The following is a 25,990-nucleotide window of genomic DNA, read 5'->3' on the forward strand; positions in this document are numbered from 1 at the left end:
GGAGAAAATGGGCCAAAAACAGTGATTTTAAGTTTGAAACTAGGGCTGGGCGATATGGCCTTTTTTAAATATCTCGATATTTTTAGGCCATGTCACGATACATGATATATATCTCCATATTTTGCCTTAGCCTTGAATGAACACTTGATGCATATAATCACATCAGCATGATGATTCTATGTGTCTACATTAAAACATTCTTCTTCATACTGCATTAATATATACTCATTTTAAACGTTCATGCAGAGAGGGAAATCACAACTAAGTAATTTACCAAAAGTGTATTTATTAAACAGTTATTAAACATTGGCACAAACTTTCATATCATTTCAAAACAGAAAGTGCAAGATTGTCAGAGACATTTTAAAACAAGCTATTAGTGCACTTTTGTGCATGATGTCACTAAGGTGACATATCAAAACAACACTAAAATAAAGTGCACTTTTTGTACAGAACGCCACTACAATATTTTAAAACAAATATAGTGCAGTTTTGTGCATGATGTCACACAAGATATTTCAATAAGTGTCAAATAAAAATGAGCTGCATAATAGGAAATAAAATAGTGTATGTCCTTCGCTATGTGGTAGGTTCCTGCGGACGTTATCTCCTTCTGTTGTTGACTATTTTTTTCATACGGTGTTGATGTGGAAATGGTTGCCTCGGCATTTTGTTGGTGTGGCACCGAACAGAGATGTTGACATGCGGAGTAAGCACTCTTCATTCTCTAGCAGGTGACTTTTCAAATGATGCTACAAATTAGCATTAATGCTACTTTTTGTAGCAACGCTTTTGCCCCACACTTGACATATTACGGTTGTCTCTTCGACATCTTCCCGCTTGAAGCCAAACCACCGCCAGACGATGGACCCCCTGCTGTTTTTCTTGGGAATTAATTCTTCCTTCATTTGTTACCAGATTCGCACCTTCTCTCTCTTGTATTACCACTCGCACCACAGCTAACGTTACCCATGCCGCTACCTCTCTGCTCCGCGAGGGCGTATACGTATGTGACGTATGTAAGAAGGTGCGCTTGTTTTATGTCTCCGTGAGAAGGAGAGACAAGAAAGAGTGATAAAAGCCTGTAGTGTAATGCCCGCAGCTAAAAGCAACTGCGTGAGAACATATACTCCAATATCACCATATAGTTTTTTTCTATATCGCACAGAGACAAACCCGCGATATATCGAGTGTATCGATATATCGCCCAGCCCTATTTGAAACACAAATAGCCTAAAATCTCAATAATAACGTTCCTTTTAATTAGTGCAAATAATGATCGATGACAAGAAGTTCGCCTTGCAGACATTCCTTCAATGACCGTGTGAGCTTTAAGGGTGTAATTTCCGATACAAATACCAATGTTTAAACTTTAAGTATTGGCTGATACCGATATTAAACCGGTTGGATCAAGTAGGAATCATACCGCAGGGTTTCCCCCAGCTTGCCTCTATATTTGTGGCTGTGGGGGTGTGGTCAATATGACATCATATTTGCTTAACAGTCTGATACATATTTTTTTTAAAGTCTTAAGGCCCAAGCTGTTTGTTTACATGCTTTTTTTTTTAATTCTCTTTGCTATTTGGGCTTATTGTACCCTAATTAGAATAAAAATTAAGAATCATCTTTTGATATGATGTACTTAGTCCATAAGTACACAAACGTGTACTTCATTTTTAGTGACATGCTAATTCTTATTTTTACACATTTTTCCCCCCAATTTCCATTTTATGTTATAGTCTTCTGACACCACCAGATGTCAGTATAAGTGTCCACATAAGCAGCCATAAGACCCCAATTCAGTAGTGTACACAATCTTGGAAATAAGAGCTAAAAGGTGCTGTCCACACATGTGGCCACTAAGCCTTCAGATGAAGCTCACTAAACATGTGATTAATCATGATTAATCACCAGTTATTTGCTTGCATAAATACAATTTGCTGAAGAATATACCCCAATGTTTGGGTACAAGTGCAATTTAGTAGTCAGACTTTCATACAGGATCAGGGGCGTCGTGGCGCAGTTGGGAGAGTGGCCGTGCCAGCAACCTGAGGGTTTCTGGTTCAGTCCCCAACTTCGTGACGTCCGTTGTGTCCTTGAGCGAGACACCTCACCCTTGCTCCTGATGGGTCGTGGTTAGCGCCTTGTATGGCAGCTCCCGCCATCAGTGTGTGAATGGGTGAATGTGGAAATAGTGTCAAAGTACCTTGAAGGTAGAAAAACGCTATACAGGTATAACCCATTTATAGAGATGTCCGATAATATCGGCAGTCCGATGTTATCGGCCGATAAATGCTTTAAAATGTAATATCGGAAATTATCGGTATCAGTTTCAAAAAGTAAAATGTATGACTTTTTAAAACGCCGCTGTACGGAGTGGTACACGAACGTAGGGAGAGGTACAGAGCGCCAATAAACCTTAAAGGCACTGCCTTTGCGTGCCGGCCCAATCACATAACATCTACGGCTTTTCACACACACACAAGTGAATGCAATTCATACTTGGTCAACAGCCATACAGGTCACCCTGAGAGTGACCGTATAAACAACTTTAACACTGTTACAAATATGCGCCACACTGTGAACACACACCAAACAAGAATGACAAACACATTCTGGGAGAACATCCGCACAGTAACACAACATAAACACAACAGAACAAATACCCAGAACCCCTTGCAGCATTAACTCTTCCGGTACGCTACAATATACACCCCCCGCTACCCCCTACACCCCCCTAGGGCTGCAACAACTACCGTATTTTTTGGACTATGAGTCGCTCCGGAGTATAAGTCGCACCGGCCGAAAATGCATAATAAAGAGGAAAAAAACATAAGTCGCACTGGAGTATAAGTTGCATTTTCTTGGGGAAATGTATTTGATAAAAGCCAACACCAAGAATAGACATTTGAACGGCAATTTAAAATAAATAAAGAATAGTGAACAACAGGCTGAATAAGTGTACGTTATATGAGGCATAAATAACCAACTGAGAAGGTGCCTGATATGTTAACGTAACATATTATGGTAAGAGTCATTCAAATAACTATAACATATAGAACATGCTATACGTTTACCAAACAATCTGTCACTCCTAATCGCTAAATCCCATGAAATCTTATACGTCTAGTCTCTTACGTGAATGAGATAAATAATATTATTTGATATTTTACGGTAATGTGTTAATAATTCCACACATAAGTCGCTCCTGAGTATAAGTCGCACCCCCGGCCAAACTATGAAAAAAAACTGCGACTTATAGTCCGAAAAATACGGTAATTGATTATAAAAATAGTTGCCGATTAATTTAGTCATCGATTCATTGGATCTATGCTATGCGCAGAGGCTACTTTTTTTTCCTTTATTTTTTTATTTTTTTTATTTTTATTTTTTATTTTTTTTATAAACCTTTATTTTTAAACTGCAACATTTACAAACAGCTGAGAAACAATAATCAAAATAAGTATGGTGCCAGTGTGCTGTTTTTTTTCAATAAAATACTGGAAAGGATAGAAATGTAGTTTGTCTCTTTTATCCGATTATTACTCTATTAATCGAAGTAATAATCGACAGATTCATCGATTATCAAATTAGTTGTTAGTTGCAGCCCTAGTAGGTACACAGAACATCAGAGGATCAAATGTGCGAGAAAATGAGAGCAGACAGTGTTGACAAACAATGTTGCAACCTTATGAGGTAACTGCAGGTGCAGAAACACAAAAGAAGAATCCCTGTGGGATGCAGAAACTGGCAGAGAAATTTTCCGTGCAACGTTCATATTGATGTTACTCAGCCAGCGTTTGTGGGTCTGATGGACCCGTTGCATTTTGTGGCTTTTAATGCCAATATGAACATTACACAAGGGTTACTCTGTAGTTGCAGGTTGATGCTCATGTTTGTGTAGTTGGTTTATTCTTGATGTAATTGTGCCTCTCCAAGGTACGACAGATCAGCTGCGGTGATATGAGCGACATCTTCCTGCAGGACTTGGTCTTCACGGATGTTAAGTGTCCTGCGTGCGTTGGCTGTCCGATATATGTTTAACTTAACGGATAATATATGCATTAATAAATCAGTAAAAATTTGCCAGCGTAGCATTCTCCCCTGTTTTTGTCGATGTAGCACCTACTTAATCGGCACAGCAGCCGCCACTGCTTGCTTTTACCTTAGTCCCAAAGACACAAAGTCTCCAATATCCCTGGGAAATATCTGTCGTTAGTTTACAACAGAAGTCGCCAGGAGGATTTGACAACACCTCGAATGTGTTTTCGCTTTAAGATGATATTTTAAACTTGATGTGCGCCGGCGATAAAAACGTTTGTACCTGCAATACCAACAAGTTACCTCAAGTTTTATCCAAAATTCTGTTTTGAAGGGAAACGGGCAGTCCCTCCTCGCAATCACAAGACTGTAACAAATGCACGCGTAACTTGGAAGTAGGGTAGTACGGTATACCGGTAGTGGTGTAGTATCGCGGTACTAATGAATCAAAAACGGTGCTATACTCTGTTTGAAAAGTACCGGTTCCCGGGCATGCCGGCGCGTCGCGACATTGCTGGTTTTACGAGCAGAGGAGCATGTTCGGCAGCGCACGCACACTGAGTACTTAGAAGCAGGCACAGAGTGTAGACAGAAAAGGGAGAATGGACGCATTTTGACCTAAAAAGTAAAGATAAAGGTGAAGTTATACCACTGAAACACCCTCAGGAAGAGGTGCTTTAAGACATGGCTCGCTATCTAACAGTCTGCAGTGTTTTAGCTACTTCTAAATCACTAATCCTTGTCTCCATGTCGACGAATAAAGTGAGTTTCTTACATGTACCATTATCACTGCAGGACGAGGAATAGCTAAACATGCTTCACCACACACCGTAGGAGGATACAATAGCTCGCCGGCGTCACAATGTAATCAAATGCCATGTGTGGATTTACACCAAACATCCACTGTAATGATACCAAGTACAGGAGTGTATCTAGTGGATACTACTATGATTACATCGACATTATCGTTACACAATCTTTTTTACTTTAAAAAAAAAAATCATATTATGTTTATAAACTCATGAAATACGTCCCTGGACACATGAGAACTTTGAGTATGACCAATGTATGATCCTGTTACTACTTGGTATCGGAGCGATATCTAAATTTTGTGGTATCATCCAAAACTAATGTAAAGTATCAAACAAGAAAAGAATAAGTGATTATTACATTTTAATAGAAGTGTAGATAAAACATGTAGAAACCGGAAAAAAAACAGATATTAACAGTAAAGGAACAACTGGATTAATACATTTTTACAGCTTGTCCTTTATAATGTACACAAAATAATACGTGTATAAATTACACAATATGTTACTGCATACGTCAGCAGACTAATTAGGGGCCTTTGTGTGTTTACTTACTACTAAAAAACAAGCCTAGTATGTTCACTATTTTATTTAAGGACAAAATTTAAACATATGTTTAATGTACAACATATGTTTAATGTACCCTGAGATTTTTTGTTAAAATAAAGCCAATAATGCCATTTTTTGTGGGCCCCCTTATTTAGAAAAGTACCGAAAAGTGTCAAAATACATATTGGTACCGGTAGTAAAATATTGCCCTACTTGGAAGTGATTAATCTTTATTCATATTTGATAACGCAATAATTCCATTTTATTAATCACATGCATTAATGTGTTAGCGTTGACGGCCCTAGTTATTAGTAATAAGTATTACCAATGTTTTCTTATTTTTATGCTCTATCTTCATCCATCTATTTTCTACTGCTTGTCCCTTTCGTGGTTGCAGGGGGGCTGGAGCTTATCCCACCTGCACTTGGGCAGAAGTAATTATTGTACATTGTTATACAGGCCGTATACCAGTGGCGGCTGCTGGTTTTTCAAGTAGAGGAAGCTCATTTTCAGCTACTCTCTTAAAAAAAAAAGAGTGCTGCCTCCAATTACATATAAAAAGATATAAGGATGCTATATTTTACAAAGAAAACAATCACTTAAAAGATGGTAAAATTCTCCATATCAGTTGCAACAACGGAATGAAACTTGAAAAATGCTATGGCAGTGTTTTGTATTTCAAGATCGCTGATTCGCTCATTTTACTGTTAATCAAAAAGGGAGTCAGCCTCGGACAGATCATCCAATCATTGTGCGTCCAGGCCAGCCGAGGACACCAACACTTCTCATTCATTTTCAGACACGCTTGGCATCCGTGGGCGGGACAAAGCCAAGCATTGATCCAATGGTTTTCTAGTTTGGCTCCAGTAGAACAACCCACTATGTTTAGTTTTCTGGTTTATTTGAAATAGGGACAGATACAGAAACATAGATATCTGAAACAGTCATGCAATGTATCCATCATAGTGTTTGTAGCCAGAGCTAATTTACACTTACACTTGTCCCCAACAACAACACAGATCTAACATCATTAAAATAGGAAAATAAAAAGAATGAGGCAAAAAGGAGTCGATAATAATGATAGTAGTAATAATACAGACAAAGTGACATCATGCACAGAAGTGCACTTTATTTGTTTTAAACTATTGTAGTGGTGTTCTGTACAAAAAGTGCACTTTAATTTAGTGTTGTTTTGATATGTCATCTTAGTGACATCATGCACAAAAGTGCACTAATAGCTTGTTTTAAAATATCTCTGACAATCTTGCACTTTCTGTTTGGAAATGACATGAATGTTTGTGCCACTGCTTAATAACTGTTTAATAAATACAGTGTTGGTCAATTGACTTAGTTGTGATATCCCTCTCTGCATGAAAGTTTAAAATGAGCATATATTAATGCAGTATGAAGAAGAATGTTTTAATGTAGACACATAGAATCATCATACCTCTGTGATTATATGCATCAAGTGTTCATTCAAGGCTAAGGCAAAATATCCAGATATATATCGTGTATCGCGATATGGCCTAAAAATATTGAGATATTAAAGGCCTACTGAAAGCCACTACTACCGACCACGCAGTCTGATAGTTTATATATCAATGATGAAATCTTAACATTGCAACACATGCCAATACGGCCGGGTTAGATTAGTAAAGTGCAATTTTAAATTTCCCGCAAAATATTCTGCTGAAAACGTCTTGGTAGGATGACGTTTGCGCTTGACGTCACGGATTGTAGCGGACATATTGAGACACCATTGTGGCCAGCTATTAAGTCGTCTGTTTTCATTGCAAAATTCCACAGTATCTTTTGCAATTTGTTTAATGAACAATGAAGACAGCAAAGAAGAAAGCTGTAGGTGGGCTGCAGCAACACAACCAGGAGGACTTTGAGTTGGATAGCAGACCAGTACCGTGAGTACGTACGCAGCTTTGGCTTCCAAACATTTGATCGCTTGCCCGTACGTGCGTGCCGCTATGTGCATGTCACGTACGTAACTTTGGGGAAATATATGTGCTGTATGAACTTTACGGAGGTGAACGGTACTTTGGGCTGTGGGATTGAGTGTGTTGTGCGGGTGTTTGATTTGTATTGGTGGGTTATATGGACGGGAGGGGGGAGGTGTTTGTGGATTATGCGGATTAATTTGTGGCATATTAAATATAAGCCTGGTTGTGTTGTGGCTAATAGAGTATATATATGTCTTATGTTTATTTACTGTTTTAGTCATTCCCATCCGAATATCAGGTTCCACCCGCCTCTCATAGCATCTTCCCTATCTGAATCGCTTCCACTGCCCTCTAATCCTTCACTCTCACTTTCCTCATCCGCGAGGATTCTTTCATCCTCGCTCAAATTAATGGGGTAATCGTCGCTTTCTCGGTCCGAATCGCTCTCGCTGCTGGTGGCCATGATTGTAAACAATGTGCAGATGTTAGGTGCTCCACAACCTGTGACGTCACGCTACTTCCGGTACAGGCAAGGCTTTTTTTTATCAGCGACCAAAAGTTGCAAACTTTATCGTCGATGTTCTCTACTAAATCCTTTCAGCAAAAATATGGCAATATCGCGAAATGATCAAGTATGACACATAGAATGGACCTGCTATCCCCGTTTAAATAAGAACATTTCATTTCAGTAGGCCTTTAAAAAAAGGCCATATCGCCCAGCCCTACATGCAATTGTCAAAAAATCCAACCAAAAGAGGTTGGTAGATAAGAATAAATCTAAAGGTAAAATATAATGTACAAATTCAAACAATTGCAGTCTTGATTTTCAACATTTTCCTCTTCTTTTTTTGTGTCAGTTTTCCTCCTTTTTTCCTCAAAGTGTGCTCACATGCCTGCACCATAGGAGACTCTGCATATAGGTTAATTGTAGCATTTACGATCTTGAGATTTTGACTTAGTGTGATCTATTTATTTTACTCCCATCACCTCAGATTTCCTCCTGTAGTGATCCTCTGAGGAGCGGTTGCGGATAAAGATGAGCTCGTATCCCCCAGTGTAGCTAGAACTTTCTCAGATTTGGTGTTTGAATCCCGACCTGCCCGCAGGCAGTGTCGGCTCGCACTGACAGCTTCATATCTTCCTCTCGTCTCCGCGCCGACCAGAAGATTGACAGATCTGCCTTGAACTTGACAGAGTGGCTCCTTCCCCACTTCTCATGGCGACGGCCAAATGCACAAATCGTTGCTTGATACTTTTGTTTGTGGGCTTTTAGTAAACAATAGCGATAAATTCCCGCGGCAGGAGGCTGTGGTCAAACCGTTACGCTGTCAGGGAGAAGGTCAGCGCCACGTTGTTGTGAATCAGCCTGAAGAGATGGAGGGGGGAAAAATGATCATTTTTAGAAGATGCTGGTGTCAGCACTTGCTTTAATGTCTGACATGAGGCAAAAAAAAAAGAAAAGATTCCCCCTCCTTGACAACAATGACCGTGTAGAAGGTGCACTATTGTGAAAGAAGTGTGTCCCGATGCTCGGAACGTGCCTTAGAATTGGCATACAAAGCTGCTCGCTGAGATGCAGATGTTTGCAGCTGTGAAAGACTCGTGTGGTATTAATACCGGCGTCTCGTGCGCTGACCTTTCCATTCGTATGCGCCTGTCGTACATTATCAGTGGAAGTCACGGGAGTGCATTCACAGCACCAAAAATCAGTATTTTGTTTCATTTCACTGCTCTCTCTCAGGGATGTGAATTTTGTTCTGTGCTGTCAATTGTTTGCGATCTAAAGTATTAATCAGTTGTCACTTGGAACCAATTCAGGGATTAATGACAGATCTTTGTCAGGCAGCAGGAGTGTTTAGCATGTTTGTATCCACATCCAGCAGGGGGCAGTGGACGCAAACATATTAGAGGCTGATGCTGACTCAAAGCCAGGACTTAATGCACTTGAGTAATTGAGGTGACTTTAAACAACTTAAAATTATTTGTGCTTGTCAATTTATTGTCATTGCACATGCTTCTTTTAAGGAGGGGCATATTTATGCCGGTGACAGTGATAAAAGCTCCAATACTACAATAAAACTACTATATAACCTTTATGTGCCAGTAACCAAACAGGCGTTGTGGTTTACTAGCTGTTGTGTTCTTATTAGAGATGTCCGATATTCCGATATTGTCCAACTCTTAATTACCGATTCCTATATCAACCGATACCGATATATACAGTCGTGGAATAAACACATTATTATGCCTAATTTTGTTGTGACGCCCTGCTGGAAGCATTAAACCGGGTTCCCGGTTCCATCCCCAGCTTTTACCAACCTAGTCACGTCCGTTGTGTCCTTGAGCAAGACATTTCACCCTTGCTCCTGATGGGTCGTAGTTAGTGCCTTGCATGGCAGCTCCCAGCATCAGTGTGTGAATGGGTGAATGTGAAAATAGTGTCAAAGCGCTTTGAGTGCCTTGAAGGTAGAAAAGCGCTATACAAGTATAACCCATTTACCATTTAACAATGTAACAAGGTTTTCCAAAATAAATCAACTCAAGTTATGGAAAAAAATGCCAACATGGCACTGCCATATTTATTATTGAAGTCACAAAGCGCATTATTTTTTTTAACATGCCTCAAAACAGCAGCTTGGAATTTGGGACATGCCCTCCCTGAGAGAGCATGAGGAGGTTGAGGTGGGCGGGGTTGGGGGGGGGAGTTATAGGGGGTGTCGGGGGGTGTATATTGTAGCGTCCCGGAAGAGTTAGTTCTGCAAGGGGTTCTGGGTATTTGTTCTGTTGTGTTTATGTTGTGTTACGGTGCGGATGTTCTCCCGAAATGTGTTTGTCATTCTTGTTTGGTGTGGGTTCACAGTGTGGCGCATATTTGTAACAGTGTTAAAGTTGTTTATACGGCTACCCTCAGTGTGACCTGTATGGCTGTTGACCAAGTATGCATGGCATTCACTTGTGTGTGTGAAAAGCCGTAGATTTTATGTGACTGGGCCGGCACGCAAAGGCAGTGCCTTTAAGGTTTATTGGCGCTCTGTACTTCTCCCTACGTCTGTGTACCACTCCGTACAGCGGCGTTTTAAAAAGTCAAACATTTTACTTTTTGAAACAGATACCGATAATTTCCGATATTACATTTTAAAGCATTTATCGGCCGATAATATCAGCAGTCCGAGATAATCGGACATCTCTAGTTCTTATGATTATGTATATATGTAATGTAATTACATTCATAATAATATGTAATATTTACCTTTTTTTTCCCATTTAAAGCAGGGGTGTCAAACTCATTTTAGCTCAGGGGCCACATGGAGGAAAATCTATTCCAAAGTGGGCCGGACTGGTAAAATCATGGCATGATAACTTAAAAATAAAGACAACTTCAGATTGTTTTCTTTGTTTAAAAATAGACCAAACACATGCTGAAAATATAAACATGTTTTGGTTTTTTTTCCACTGACATATTGCGGTTAATAGTCAGTAATTGGTGGTCATTTATACTTTCTGGAGAACTGATGTGATTATGTTTATCAGTCAAATATGCCTCCCAGTTGTAAGTATAACACGAAATGTACAGATTATCAAAAGCATTTATTTGGGTATAAATGTAATAGGTTACATTACCAATATCTTTGACAACCAAACCATGAACTTAACAATCCACATTTAGTATACTTTCATTAATAAATAACATAAGTACGTAGTGTCCAAATACGGAAGTGTTGACACACGGCCTTCTGAAGTCTGGGAATTCAAAAAATTGCTATTGTGACATCCAGTGGACACATTTCGAACTGCAGTTTCTTTTATTCAAAAGTGTCAGCTCATTTTTATACTTTGCAAACTCCTCTTGCGGGCCGGATAAAACATGTTTGCGGGCCTGATCCGGCCCGCCGGCTGTACGTTTGACACCCCTGATTTAAAGCATACGGCGACGTATTAGTAACGTTCACTTTTCCTTCAACAACACTAGTGCGCATCATGCATAAGCATCCTGTAACAGTATTGCTAAGTGCTAAACTGTACAGTGTCTGCTCTCACTAGAATGCAGATTGATCGGAGATTTATATCTTCCAGTTTAGATAAAAAATTGATCATAATCCTAACATAAGTAAACGCCCCCATCGAGCGTTTTTTCGTGTGTTTTTTTTTTTTTACCATCTCTGGGTGTAAGTCGGATGTCAAAGTTGACCAACTTCTGGGTTTATGTCCACTACCTTGTGCTATAGAATAGCGTTTTATTTGTCATTATTACAGTGAACAGCTTCAAAGAACAACGAAATTGGAGCAGGTCCCTTAACGTGCATACACAATAATTTAGTAATGTATATAGTAAAAAAAAGATAAAAAAGAAGATATGTACACTACCGTTCAAAAGTTTGGGGTCACGTTGAAATGTCCTTATTTTTGAAGGAAAAGCACTGTACTTTTCAATGAAGATAACTTTAAACTAGTCTTAACTTTAAAGAAATACACTCTATACATTCCTAATGTGGTAAATGACTATTCTAGCTGCAAATGTCTGGTTTTTGGTGTAATATCTACATAGGTGTATAGAGGCCCATTTCCAGCAACTATCACTCCAGTGTTCTAATGGTGCAATGTGTTTGCTCATTGGCTCAGAAGGCTAATTGATGATTAGAAAACCCTTGTGCAATCATGTTCACACATCTGAAAACACTTTAGCTCGTTACAGAAGCTACAAAACTGACCTTCCTTTGAGCAGATTGAGTTTCTGGAGCATCACATTTGTGGGGTCAATTAAACGCTCAACATGGCCAGAAAAAGAGAACTTTCATCTGAAACTCGACAGTCTATTCTTGTTCTAGGGACGGCGTGGCGAAGTTGGTAGAGTTGTCGTGCCAGCAATCGGAGGGTTGCTGGTTACTGGGGTTCAATCCCCACCTACCATCCTAGTCACGTCCGTTGTGTCCTTGGGCAAGACACTTCACCCTTGCTCCTGATGGCTGCTGGTTAGCGCCTTGCATGGCAGCTCCCTCCATCAGTGTGTGAATGTGTGTGTGAATGAGTGAATGTGGAAATACTGTCAAAGCGCTTTGAGTACCTTGAAGGTAGAAAAGCGCTATACAAGTATAACCCATTTATCATTTATTTATTCTTAGAAATGAAGGCTATTCCACAAAATTGTTTGGGTGACCCCAAACCTTTGAACGGTAGTGTATTTATTAAGGGTGTAACGGTACACAAAAATTTCGGTTCGGTATGTACCTCGGTTCAGAGGTCACGGTTCGGTTAATTTTCGGTACAGTAAGAAAACAACAAAATATAAATTGTTTGGCTATTTATTTACCAAATGTGTAAACTAAAGTTAAAGTTAAAGTACCAATGATTGTCACACACACACACTAGTGGTGAAATTTGTCCTCTCAATGGCTTTATCCTTTTAACATTGGGAACACTATAATAATTCTGCCCATGTTAATTAACATTAAACTGCCTCAAGTTGTTGCTCAGATTAAATAAAATGACAAAACTTTTCTTCTACATATAAAAAGTGCAACATTAAACAGTTTCAAGTCAACTCATCATGCTTAATTTATTACAGCATTTGGGAAGCCTGTAGTTGATTTGTATTATGTAAATGTTATATTTTTATCAACATGTGATAGCAGCAACCCTGCCATTCAAAACTAGGCTGCTACATTACTAATGATTTATTTTTTTAAATTTTTTTTTAATGTAACTATAGCTGAAAAAATAGTACAATAGCAATAGGAGAGACTACACACACACACACACCACAAAATGAGCTAACGTTACGCTAAAAGCTAATTAGCCTTCACCTCAAGCCAGGACTGCGAGCGAGCTGAGCTGCAGTTTAAGTTTCTAGAAGGTCAACGGGCTCATAGTGATGTTACTAGTAGTTGACTGGGAGGTGTTTATTTTAGTTTGGGGAGAGTCCGCTGCCTGATGCTCACCTGCTAAACACCTATCTGCTCGACGCTGAAGCACTGACTACATGCGCTCTGAATACGCACTGCTGATTGGCTGTTACCGCTTTTTGTGTAACCAATCAGATGGTTGTGTGGGTGGGACAATGCTGCGTGCTGAGACAGAGGCAGAAGAAGCAAAGCAGCTTGTTAAGACTTTAGCTTAGAAACTCAATCGATACACCCCCGTACCGAACCGAAACCCCCGTACCGAAACGGTTCAATACAAAACACGTACCGTTACACCCCTAGTATATATATATATATATATATATATATATATATATATATATATATATATATATATATATATATATATATATATATCCACACACATGCATATATCCATACATATGCATATATATACATATACACATATAACATGATTGCACATTATAGTCCAGGTGAGAGGCATGATTTATATTCTCGAATTAACTTTCACCAGCTCAGAGGCGATGCAGCAGCTCCATATGTCAATATAGCAGCATAAGCTAGTTAGCTCTCTGTGATCTATGCGCTGCTAAAAATAGTTTGTCTGCGTTAGCGCTTATAATAACAATATCGCTAATACCTGGTTAATATTCAGGTCACGAAATGTAAACGGAGTATTGTTGGTGCTTTTTTGGATGTTTTTAGAGGGCTTTAGTGTACTAGTTAGCTGCCTTTTTAGCCGTATTTTACAAACTTGAATGCATAAAATTATCCACTTTAAGAAACTGTTCAAACTCCAAGGGTTTATAAAGTACAAAGAAGGATCATAATAAACATTTTGAACTTCCTGAAAATGAGAATCTTATTCTTCTCACTAAGTGAATTACAATTTACTTTATTTTTAGAATTGTTTTATTGAGTAAATAGTGTACAAACTGAGAAGAGGATGTGGATAAATGTGTTAGTAATTGCTGTAAATTGGAAAAAGACTAGGACTAAATAAGCTCTTCTTCCTCCGACTTGCCCAGGGGGCGGTCCCCTCCAAGGTTTCTCATTATCCCATTGGGTTGAGTTTTTTCCTTGCCCTGATGTGGGATCTGAGCCGAGGATGTCGTTGTGGCTTGTGCAGCCCTTTGAGACACTCGTGATTTAGGGCTATATAAGTAAACATTGATTGATTGACTCCTTTTCAAACATTTTGAAAAGAGAAACTGGAAATTGTGATGGATCATGTTGTAACTTGTAACTGTATTTAAGTTTGAAATTCAAATCATAAAAAAAGCAAAACATGTGTTCTCGTCTCACATAAAGATTGTGAGAAATGCACCGCCCAACCCATCTATAGTCATTATCTGCTTTTGGCCAGACAACGGTTGATGACGCTGCATTCAGGAGCCGGGCCCTATCTCTCCCGCTCCCCTTCCTCTCCCCTACTAGCGCCGCGTATTTATAGTCGAGCGTGTCACCCGGCAGCCAGCGGACGGGGGATTACCTCGGCCGTGATGATGAACAAGTAGGGGGCCTCTTGGCTGGCTGGCCCCGGTGACTCACAACTGCGCAGGCAGGCCAGGGTTCACCACGCTCGCCACAGAGGTATTCCGTGTTTGTGCGCGCTTGTGTTTGTGGAGAGAATGCTGGTGTGATGACGCGACTTTCTCGTCAGGTGAAAGGATGACTTCACCGCTCATGTCTCCCAAGATTCCGAGCAAGTGTTTGGAGGAGGCAGTTCTTGCATGAAGTTTGCTCCTTTTTAGCAAGCTCACGTTTCCGTGAAAGGCTTCTCTTAAAAACTTGCGAATGGAAGTGGTGTTGCTTGAATGTGCATTTGATTAAATAGCACTTCATCTCATGTTACCTCTCGTTCATCCACGAAACAAATGCAGCAGCTACTGCAGTAGCAAGGTTTTTGAATTGGATAGACATGCCTGCAAATCTTTCAACTTTTGTTTCAGTGATCAGGAGAAAATGCTTCTTTTGTTACAAATCGAACCGTGTAAGTGTAATAATTTGTTCACAGTGATGACTGCAGGAGGTAAATATGGCTTTTTTGACTCTACATTCACCTGTTTGGCGACCCGCAGCTCTTTAGCGCCATCTAGTGGCTCCCGGGAGTTTTTCCAAAAATGGAAAACGATTGGGGGAGGGAAATATATATATATTTTTAGTATGGTTTCTGTTGGAGGACAGTTATGACACAAACCTTCCTAATTTTTAGGAATGCCACTGTTTTATTAAACATTCTTCAATGGGAGTGTGGAGGGGGGCGTGGTCTGCGGGCCTGCCGCGGAGCGGGGTGTGGAAGGACCGGCCTCTAAGTACCGCTGACAGGTGATTGGATTACCCAGCTGGGGCTGATCATCCAATCACCTGCCATGCTTATAAGCGGCAGCCGGGCCGAGACACGAGGGTGGGAGTTGGGGCGAGAGAGCAAAGCAGAGACACTAGAGAGCAAAGGAGAGACACGCCGGACTGAAAAGTCCTAACAATATATTGCTGAAAAGCAAACCATACTGGTGGATGAGAATAAAAGACTTGATCCAACCTGAATACCGGGCTCTCGTGCCAGTGTGTGTGGTGGGCAGGAGAACCCACTAGAGGGCAACCTCTACAGGGAGTATTCGGCAAGTGCCGCTTTGTCCTAATTTCGGCGGTCCTTGAACTCACCGTAGTTTGTTTGCATGTACAACTCTCTCCGACGCTGTCACAGAAAGACGTGTTTTATGCCACTCCTTCTTTGTCTCATTTTGTCCACCAAACGTTTTATACTGTGTGTGAATGCACAAAGGTGAGCGTTGTTGTTATTGACTTGTGTGGAGTGCTAATCAGGCAGATTTGGTCAGTGCATGACTGCAAGCTAATTGATGCTAACATGCTATTTAGGCTAGCTGTATGTACACATTGCATCATAATGCCTCGTTTGTGGGTATGTTTAAAGGCCTACTGAAACCCACTACTACCGACTACGCAGTCTGATAGTTTATATATCACTGATGAAATCTTAACATTGAAACACATGCCAATACGGCTGGGTTAACTTATAAAGTGCAATTTTAAAATTCCTGCCACACTTCCGGTTGAAAAACTCCTTTGGATATGATTTATGCGCGTGACGTCACAAAATGCACGGAAGTGTTTGGGCCCTATTGGACACAATACACAAAGCTCTGTTTTCTTCGACAAAATTCCACAGTATTCTGGACATCTGTGTTGGTGAATCTTTTGCAATTTGTTTAATGAACAATGGAGGCTGCAAAGAAGAACGTTGTAGGTGGGATCGATTGGTGTCTTAGCGGCTAAGTACAATACTTACAGCAACACAACAAGGACTACTTACCCTGATAGAAGACGCCTAGCCGATGCTTGCCGCCAAACCCATGGATGAAGTCCTTCGTCGCGCCGTTGATCGCTGGAACGCAGGTGAGCACGGCTGTTGATGGGAAGATGAGGGCTGGCTGGCGTAGGTGGAGCGCTAATGTTTTTATCATAGTTCTGTGAGGTCCGGTTGCTAAGTTGCTAAATTAGCCTTAGCGTCGTTAGCAACAGCATTGTTATGCCTTACCAGGCTGAGAATTTTTAACCGTGTAGTTACATGTACATGGTTTAATAGTATTTTTGCTCTTCTGTCTATCCTTCCAGTCAGGGGTTTATTTATTTTGTTTCTATCTTCATTTGAGAACAATGCTATCACGTTAGCTCAGTAGCTAAGTGTGTCACCGATGTATTGTCTTGGAGATAAAAGTCACTTTAAATGTCCATTTCGCGTGCTCGACTCTCATTTTCAAGAGGATATAGTATCCGAGGTGGTTTAAAATACAAATCCGTGATACACAATAGAAAAAGGAGAGAGTACATAGTTCTGTGAGGTCCGGTTGCTAAGTTGCTAAATTAGCCTTAGCGTCGTTAGCAACAGCATTGTTAAGCCTTACCAGGCTGAGAATTTTTAACCGTGTAGTTACATGTACATGGTTTAATAGTATTTTTGCTCTTCTGTCTATCCTTCCATTCAATCCTTCCATTTAGGGGTTTATTTATTTTGTTTCTATCTTCATTTGAGAACGATGCTATCACGTTAGCTCAGTAGCTAAGTGTGTCACCGATGTATTGTCTTGGAGATAAAAGTCACTTTAATTGTCCATTTCGCGTGCTCGACTCTCATTTTCAAGAGGATATAGTATCCGAGGTGGTGTAAAATACAAATCCGTGATTCACAATAGAAAAAGGAGAGAGTGTGGAATCCAATGAGCCAGCTTGTACCTAAGTTACGGTCAGAGCGAAAAAAGATACGTCCATCACTGCCTCTCAAGTCCTTCACTGTAACGTTCCTCATCTACGAATCTTTCATCCTCGCTCAAATTAATGGGGTAATCGTCACTTTCTCGGTCCGAATCTCTCTCGCTCCATTGTAAACAAAGGAAAATTGTGAGGAATACTAGCTCCTGTGACGTCACGCTACTTCCGGTACAGGCAAGGCTTTTTTTATCAGCGAGCAAAAGTTGCGAACTTTATCGTCGATTTTCTCTACTAAATCCTTTCAGCAAAAATATGGCAATATCGCGAAATGATCAAGTATGACACATAGAATGGATCTGCTATTCCCGTTTAAATAAAAAAAAATCATTTCATTAGGCCCTTAAACTCATTTAATTTCCTTTACTTATGTCCTCTGTGTATTTAATTTATATGTGCATGTCTCATGACACTTTATCCATGTAATATTGGCTGCATTTCTGATAGTTGTTACAGACCGCAGCAAACGTTACCCAGCTTGCAAAGATTGTAATAAATCCATCCATCTTTTCCTTTAACTTAGACACACACATCTACACCTTTTGGCCATTCTAAACCAGTAATTTCCAGAAAGTATCTCACCCATAACTCATGTTTTCCAATGTTGTAAAAATGTGTAGATATAAATATTACACTTCAACATTTCTGTCATCAAAGATTTGCGTCAGCATGCGACAGTCATTTTGATCGTAGGCTAATATAGCTAATAGACACATCATGTGTTGTCTTCATTATAACACTTATATAAAACTTTTAAAGTCATTTTGATAGTAGGCTAATATAGCCACTTACATCATCTTTCGTCTTCATTATAACACTTATATAAGACTTAAAGTCATTTTGATAGTAGCTAATATAGCTAATTGACACTTACATCATGTGTTGTCTTCATTAGAACACTTATATCAGGCTTTTAAAGTCATTTTGATAGTAGCTAATATAGCTAATATAGACACTAACATCATGTGTTGTCTTCATTATAACACTTACATAATACTTTTAAAGTCATTTTGATAGTAGTTAATGTAGCTAATAGACACTTACATCATGTGTTGTCTTCATTATAACACTTATAAAACTTTTAAAGTCATTTTGATAGTAGGCTAATGTAGCTAATATGGACACTTACATCATGTGTTGTCTGCATTATAACACTTATATAACAATTTTAAAGTCATTTTGATAGTAGGCTAATATAGACACTTACATCATGTGTTGTCTTCATTATAACACTTATATAAAACTTTTAAAGTCATTTTGATAGTAGGCTAATGTAGCTAATATACACTTACATCATGTGTTGTCTTCATTATAACACTTATATAAAAATTTTAAAGTAATTTTGATAGTAGGCTAATATAGACACTTACATCATGTGTTGCCTTCATTAAAACACTTATATAAGACTTTTCATTTTTTGCAGCTCCAGACAGATTTTGTTTTTGTATTTTTGGTCCAACATGACTCTTTCAACATTTTGGGTTGCCGACCCCTAGTTTAGCTATAGTGGGTGGAAAGTTTCACCTCACTCCTGTGAGAATCCTGCGTAAGACCGAAGCTTAAAGGACTAGGATTGGTTAATTTATCCAGGTATAGCTGCAGTGTGCTCAAACAACCACCATGTAGCATCTGCGAGCCGATAATACTGTATCATTCATCCATCCATTTTCTACCGCTTGTCCCTTGTCCCTTGTATCATCTCTTTCTTATTCGGACTTGTCAGGTATTCACATCAAGGAAACGCTATTCTTCACTCATGCTTTAAGTGAAAAATGAGGCAAAAACTAATCCAGACCCGCTGTTTATCAACTGTGAAATTACAATTACAGTGACCCAGGCCTGTTCAACATCTAGCCTGCCAAAGCTTTTCTTTGGCCTGCCGAACATCACCCAAACAGGCTTGACCAAACCATTCAAACGAGGGTTGCTCATGTACGCAGTACTCTCGTCACTCTGCAGGGGGCAACAGTGAGGCATATGTGTCAGAATGAAGTAGCAGTGGGGTGAGTAGAGGAATAATACTAATTCAAACCAAAAACGTCACAATCGACCTGGGGAAACAAAATCTTAAATGGCAAAAATTTGACTTTTAACGACGACTGGACAAGGAAGTGTAAATGTTCTGCTCCGAGTCACATTCGGACCTTTTAAATGAAACTTGGTCAAATTTAGCCGCACATGCTGGAATCGAGTAGCGAGGGCTGAATAATGAATTTGTTGACAGTGCAGTGCAAACCCGATTGTGTGGTGTTCGGGTCCGTGGGACCTGTTTTAATTTTTTATTAAAAGAAAAATGATACAATTGATTAATTTTTCATACTGAGACTCACTGACCTTGGCTCATTTTCTGTGAAGAACATATATCAGAATACATATTTAATGACCACACACCATACACCCCCCTTACACATTTCTATTACAAATAAGATGTCCGGGTCAACTGGACCCTGGGCTAAAAGAAGTGTGGAAATTGATGTTCTGTGTACCACAAACACACACACACACACACACACACACACAGCAGGCCTAGACAGGAGGAGGACAGAGTGTAGGTACACAGAACATCAGAGGGTCAAATGTGCGAGAAAATGAGAGCAGACAGTGTTGACAAACAATGTTGCAACCTTGTGTGGGAACCGCAGGTGCAGAAACACAAAAGAAGAATCCCTGTGGGATGCAGAAACTGGCAGAGAAATTTTCCGTGCAACGTTCATATTGTTACTCAGCCAGCGTTTGTGGGCCTGATGGACCCGTTGCATTTTGTGGCTTTTAATGCCTCACAATCAAACACTTTTATGTCAAAATACTGAACAGATGTTTATTGGGATAAGGTAAACATCTGTTCAGTATTTTAACATAAGTGTTTATTGGGATAAGGTAAACATCTGTTCAGTATTTTAACATAAGTGTTTGATTGTGAGGCATTAAAAGCCACAAAATGCAACTGGTCCATCAGACCCACAAACGCTGGCTGAGTAACAACAATAAGAACATTACACAAGGGTTAATTTGCAATTAAGTAAACGCAGTCTCAAAGGATTACAACCTGCCGAGGCACTTTTTGAGGAAAAATCCACATTTCGATGTCCGGCCTCTGAGCTCTTGTGCTCTTGAACCTGGCGTCGCGCTCAATTGTTTCGTCAATTCTGAGTCATTGAAAGTAGGTCACTCGAACTGTCAAATTAACTTTTGAATAAAATGTGTTCCTCTTTGTTCTGTGGTGGTTTGCTGTGTCTCCTCTACCGTCCTTAACTGAAATATTCCTTTCTCTTCCTTAAGTAATGTGTGCTCGTAGTGTCGAGAAAGTAAAATGGGTTTTTGTGCCTTAATGCTGAGTGGGTATTTTAATAATTCATTCCCTCGCCTCTTTCCCCCAGAAAACTCCTGAGCTGAGCGCTTTTTTTCTGATGTATTTTTCCAACATTTTGTCGACTTAATGTTTTTTATGCAGCCCCAGAATATAACCTATTTTGCCTCCTTCCTTCAGATACTTGGAGAAGTATGAGAGAGTCCACCACTTTGGTGAGGATGACGACGAGGCACAGCCGGGAAATCCCAAAACTTCTCTTCCAGTCGGCGCGATTCCCACGTCCTACAACTACCAGCAGCATGTTGTTTCAGGTAGGCCCTTAAGACAGGCTCTTAAGGTTTTTGCATCACGATTAGTGAGCTCGGTCGAGCTTAGTGTCCGTGTTGTTGCCACGTCTGCTGCATCAGGTAGATTTAAACTTGCAACAACTGCTGGAAGTCTTAATCCTCATGCTGATGTGATTAGAGTGTCGCGTCACTGCCTCTTTGCTCTGAAAAGTGTGTTTGGCCTCAAACATACACATCATCTATGAAGGATTGATTTTTTATTCTGTGAATGTCCAAGCATTCACACATATAAGATTCTACACCAAAAAATCCTCTATTTATTATTATTATTATGTCAATGTTCAAAGATTATACACCAAAAAATCCTATATTTATCATTATTATTATGTAAATGTTAATCCATTCACACTTATAAAATTCCACACCAAAAAATAATCTATTATTATTATTATGTAAATGTTAATCCATTCACACATAAGATTCCACACCAAAAAATCCTCTATTTATTATTATTATTATGTCAATGTTCAAAGATTATACACCAAAAAATCCTATATTTATCATTATTATTATGTAAATGTTAATCCATTCACACTTATAAAATTCCACACCAAAAAATAATCTATTATTATTATTATGTAAATGTTAATCCATTCACATATAAGATTCCACACCAAAAAAATCATCTATTTATTATTATGTGAATGTTCAAACATTCACACATATAAGATTCTACACCAAAAAAAATCATCTTTATTATTTTTATTATGTAAATGTTAATCCAGGGGTGGGCAATTAATTTTTACCGGGGGCCGCATGAGCTACCCGAGCACTGCTGGAGGGCCACATCGACAATATTTCAATTAAATTTTGCTCAATATTATTTTTGATATATACCGTAAGATAAATAATAATAATAATAATAGTAATACTTCAACATAGTGTGTGTAACAGCATTCCATGACTAATATATATAAATTAACATTAATAATAAATGACAGTAAAATAAGCACACGTATGACTGAGGAGTCATAGTGTAACTTTGTGTGGTGTTTGAGTTGTCCGACTTTTTGTGTGGCCTTAAACGCACCAGTGGTTTAGTGCTATGCGTGTTGGTGACAGATGACAAGTTGGTTTTGGCCTGGTTTGTACGGCAGACAATGACTAGTTTTTCGAGATAGAATTGTTTTACTCATGTTTTTGGTGTGGTTATGTCCGAATATAAACAGTTTTGTTCAATAAAGTGATCGATATAATTCCTGTCCTCGAAGCATCTCGATAGACGTTACAATAATTGAACGGTGTTCAATTGAACGGTGTTGATGAACACCATTAGGGCCGCTTGTTGTCACTGTCACTCAAAGTTGCATTGCAAAATTCCATAGAATAAATATGTTTATTTTGTTTAGAATTCAGATGGGATTTGATTTGGTGCGCGGCATATATACTTGCTGCGCGCAGCAGACGCTAGCAGTGCGCAATTGCGCAGGCACGCACCTTAGGTGAGGGGATGTTGCTTTGCAGTTCATGTGTTGTTGAAAACACGGCATTCCTCATCAACTTTTCTCTTTTTGGCGTCTCGGGTGTAAACCGTGCATCACTTGTCGCTGCATGTGCACCTTCACTCGCAGGTTACACACGGACACACGCCCATAAATAATACTTTTCAAAATAAAAGCAGCACAGTTGTATTGCGCGCACGACATAGATGTTTTTTCAACTTTATTTTGTAATTGCAGTTGTTCACATTCACTCACAATCACGCATACGTCCACACGGAAGTAATACAAATAACGATTTTCAAAACAAAAGCAGCACCGTTGTATTGCACACTCGACATAGATACTTTTTAAAATTTATTTTGTAATTTATAATTGGCCTCACGCGGGCCGGACAGGGACGCACAAAGGGCCGGATGCGGCCCGCGGGCCGCAGAATGCCCAGGTCTGTGTTAATCCATTCACACAAGATTCTACACCAAAAAAATTATCTATTTATTATTAATATTATGTAAATGTTAATCCATTCACACATATAAGATTCCACACCAAAAATCATCTATTTATTATTATTATTATTATGTGAATGTTCAAACATTCACACATATAAGATTCTACACCAAAAAACAATATATTTATTGTTATTATTATGTAAATGTTAATCCATTCACACATATACGATTCTACACCAAAAAATAATCTATTTATTATTATTATTAATATGTAAATGTTAATCCATTCACACATACAAGATTCTACACAAAAAATCATATATTTATTATTATTATTATGTGAATGTTCAAACAAACATTCACACATATAAGATTCTACACCAAAATATCATCCATTTATTATTTTGTGAATGTTCAACCAGTCACACACATAAGATTCTACACCAAAATATCATGTATTTATTATTATGTGAATGTTGAACCATTCACACATATAAGATTCTACACCAAAATCATCTATTTATTATTATTATTATTATGTGAATGTTCAAACATTCACACATATAAGATTCTACACCAAAAAACAATATATTTATTGTTATTATTATGTAAATGTTAATCCATTCACACATATACGATTCTACACCAAAAAATAATCTATTTATTATTATTATTAATATGTAAATGTTAATCCATTCACACATACAAGATTCTACACAAAAAATCATATATTTATTATTATTATTATGTGAATGTTCAAACAAACATTCACACATATAAGATTCTACACCAAAATATCATCCATTTATTATTTTGTGAATGTTCAACCAGTCACACACATAAGATTCTACACCAAAATATCATGTATTTATTATTATGTGAATGTTGAACCATTCACACATATAAGATTCTACACCAAAATATCATTAATTTATTATGTGAATGTTCAACTAGTCACACATATAAGATTCTACACCAAAAAAATCATCTATTTATTTTTTTTATTATGTGAATGTTCAACCATTCACACAAGATTCTACACCAAAAAAATTATATATTATTATTATTATTGTGTGAATGTCTAAGCATTCACACACAAGATTCTACACCAAAAAAATTATACAAGATTCTACACCAAAAAAATTATATATTATTATTATTATTATTATTGTGTGAATGTCTAAGCATTAACACACAGATTCTACACCAAAAAGTCATATACCGTATTTTTCGGACCATAGGGCGCACCGGATTAAAAGGCGCACTGCCAATGAGTGGGTCTAGTCAGGTCTATTTAAGGCGCATCAAAGGGTTCATATTATTACGATTTTTTTCTAAATGTAAAACACTATCTTGTGGTTTACATAACATGTAATGGTGGTTCTTTTGTGAAAGTGTAGCATAGATGATGTTTTACAGATCATCTTTAACACTAGAAGTCCCAGCATTTTTCTGTCTACCTAGAAGACCCAGAGAGGGGTCATTTGGCCCGACGCTTTTCCCGAATACACTAATCACTCATTTTGTTATGGTAATGAGGCTGTTAGGGGCAGTTTGTCTAGGTAGACAGAAAAATTATACATGTGGGAAATGCCGAAAGGAGCAATGGCAGTGCCAGGATTGTGAGTGACTGCTCAAATGTATGTCAGTCACGTTTACATGGACATGGTTTTTCATTCTTTGTAAATATGCTTTTTTCTTTGTAAATTTTTTTTTTTAAACTATTTTTGGCACACAAAAATAACAATTGCTTCTGCAACAACCCTCCACACCAAAACTGGGAAAACAGTTGCTTTTTCATTCTTTGTAAATATGTTTTGTTTTGTATTTTTTTTAACAATAAATGTCAGAGTGTTGATCCCTTCATTCTGTTGATCCTTGCAAAAACACACACAACCTACCTCAGAACTAAAGCTTGAGCTGTAAGGTCCCCTCCCCCACACAGGCTCAAGTGGCCCCCTGCCGTGTGCCACTAACAGCCACATTTTCATAACAAAAGGAGTGTCCACAGGGGGGACTAGGGGTCAAATGACCCTCTTGTGTGTTTTCTAGGTAAAAGTGTCAATTGACCCTTCTCTGGGACTTCGCGTGTTAAGTAGCTTTCTGAGCGTCTCTTCAGGATACGCCGTTTTGTGGGCGGTCTTATTTACGTGGCTCACCTTTGACCGCGTCTTCTCCCTGTCATCTTTGTTGTAGCGGTGATGCGTGCAAGGACGAGAGTGGAAGAAGTATCAAAAGATTGAGCTAACTGTTTTAATGACATTCACACTTTACTTCAATCAATAAAGGAGCAGCATCTCCTCATCCGTGGCTCACTAGTGCAACAACAACGCCGGAAATGTGTCTCGTGAAAAACCATCCGACCGGAACTCTCTAATAACTAAAGTTCCGTGGGTGAATAATGTAAACTCACTACACCGGTATGTTTTAGCGTTTTAACAGCGAATCTACTGACAGATATAAGTAACAACTTTACACTACTTTATATTAGAAATGGCAACAGTGGAATATGAATGCCACATAAGAAGGTAGAGAAAAAGAAGCTTATCGACTATGGTGTCGACATGGACTACAAAGGCGGACACACGCACATTTCAGGACTTATGCAGATCCCAAATATACATCAGTAGGTACCAGAAGGTAAGAAAAGTTAGTTTTGCATAATATTGCGAAACAAAACGCCAGGTAATATGTCTATTTGCGGTCCTAATACAGGCACCATAATAATACTTGTATGTTTAATGCGCCGACAATCCATCAAGCGGTGTGGCTTCATAGCTTACCGAAGTCGTACTAAAAACAATTTGACAGATTTTTGAGCGCCGTGTGTAATGTTCTATATTCTCAATGGAACATTTAAAGTTTTGATGTTTACTGGTGTCATCTTGCAGTTTACACATATCTCTTATGTATGACTGCCATCTA

General features: G+C 38.8%; 1 protein-coding gene across 3 annotated transcripts in view; it reads left to right on the plus strand.

Moving 5' to 3' along the window:
- arid2 (AT-rich interactive domain 2) overlaps window positions 1–25,990 on the plus strand; it is a 102,615-nt gene that overhangs the window by 12,176 nt on the left and 64,449 nt on the right. For all 3 annotated transcript variants that reach the window (XM_062066290.1, XM_062066288.1, XM_062066289.1), the window contains exon 4: window positions 21,005–21,138. In XM_062066290.1, coding sequence (XP_061922274.1) covers window positions 21,005–21,138 — 134 coding nt within the window. The remainder of the gene's footprint in view (window positions 1–21,004; window positions 21,139–25,990) is intronic.

This window comes from Entelurus aequoreus, linkage group LG12 (assembly GCF_033978785.1).
Source record: "Entelurus aequoreus isolate RoL-2023_Sb linkage group LG12, RoL_Eaeq_v1.1, whole genome shotgun sequence".
Classification (NCBI taxonomy): Eukaryota; Metazoa; Chordata; class Actinopteri; order Syngnathiformes; family Syngnathidae; genus Entelurus; species Entelurus aequoreus.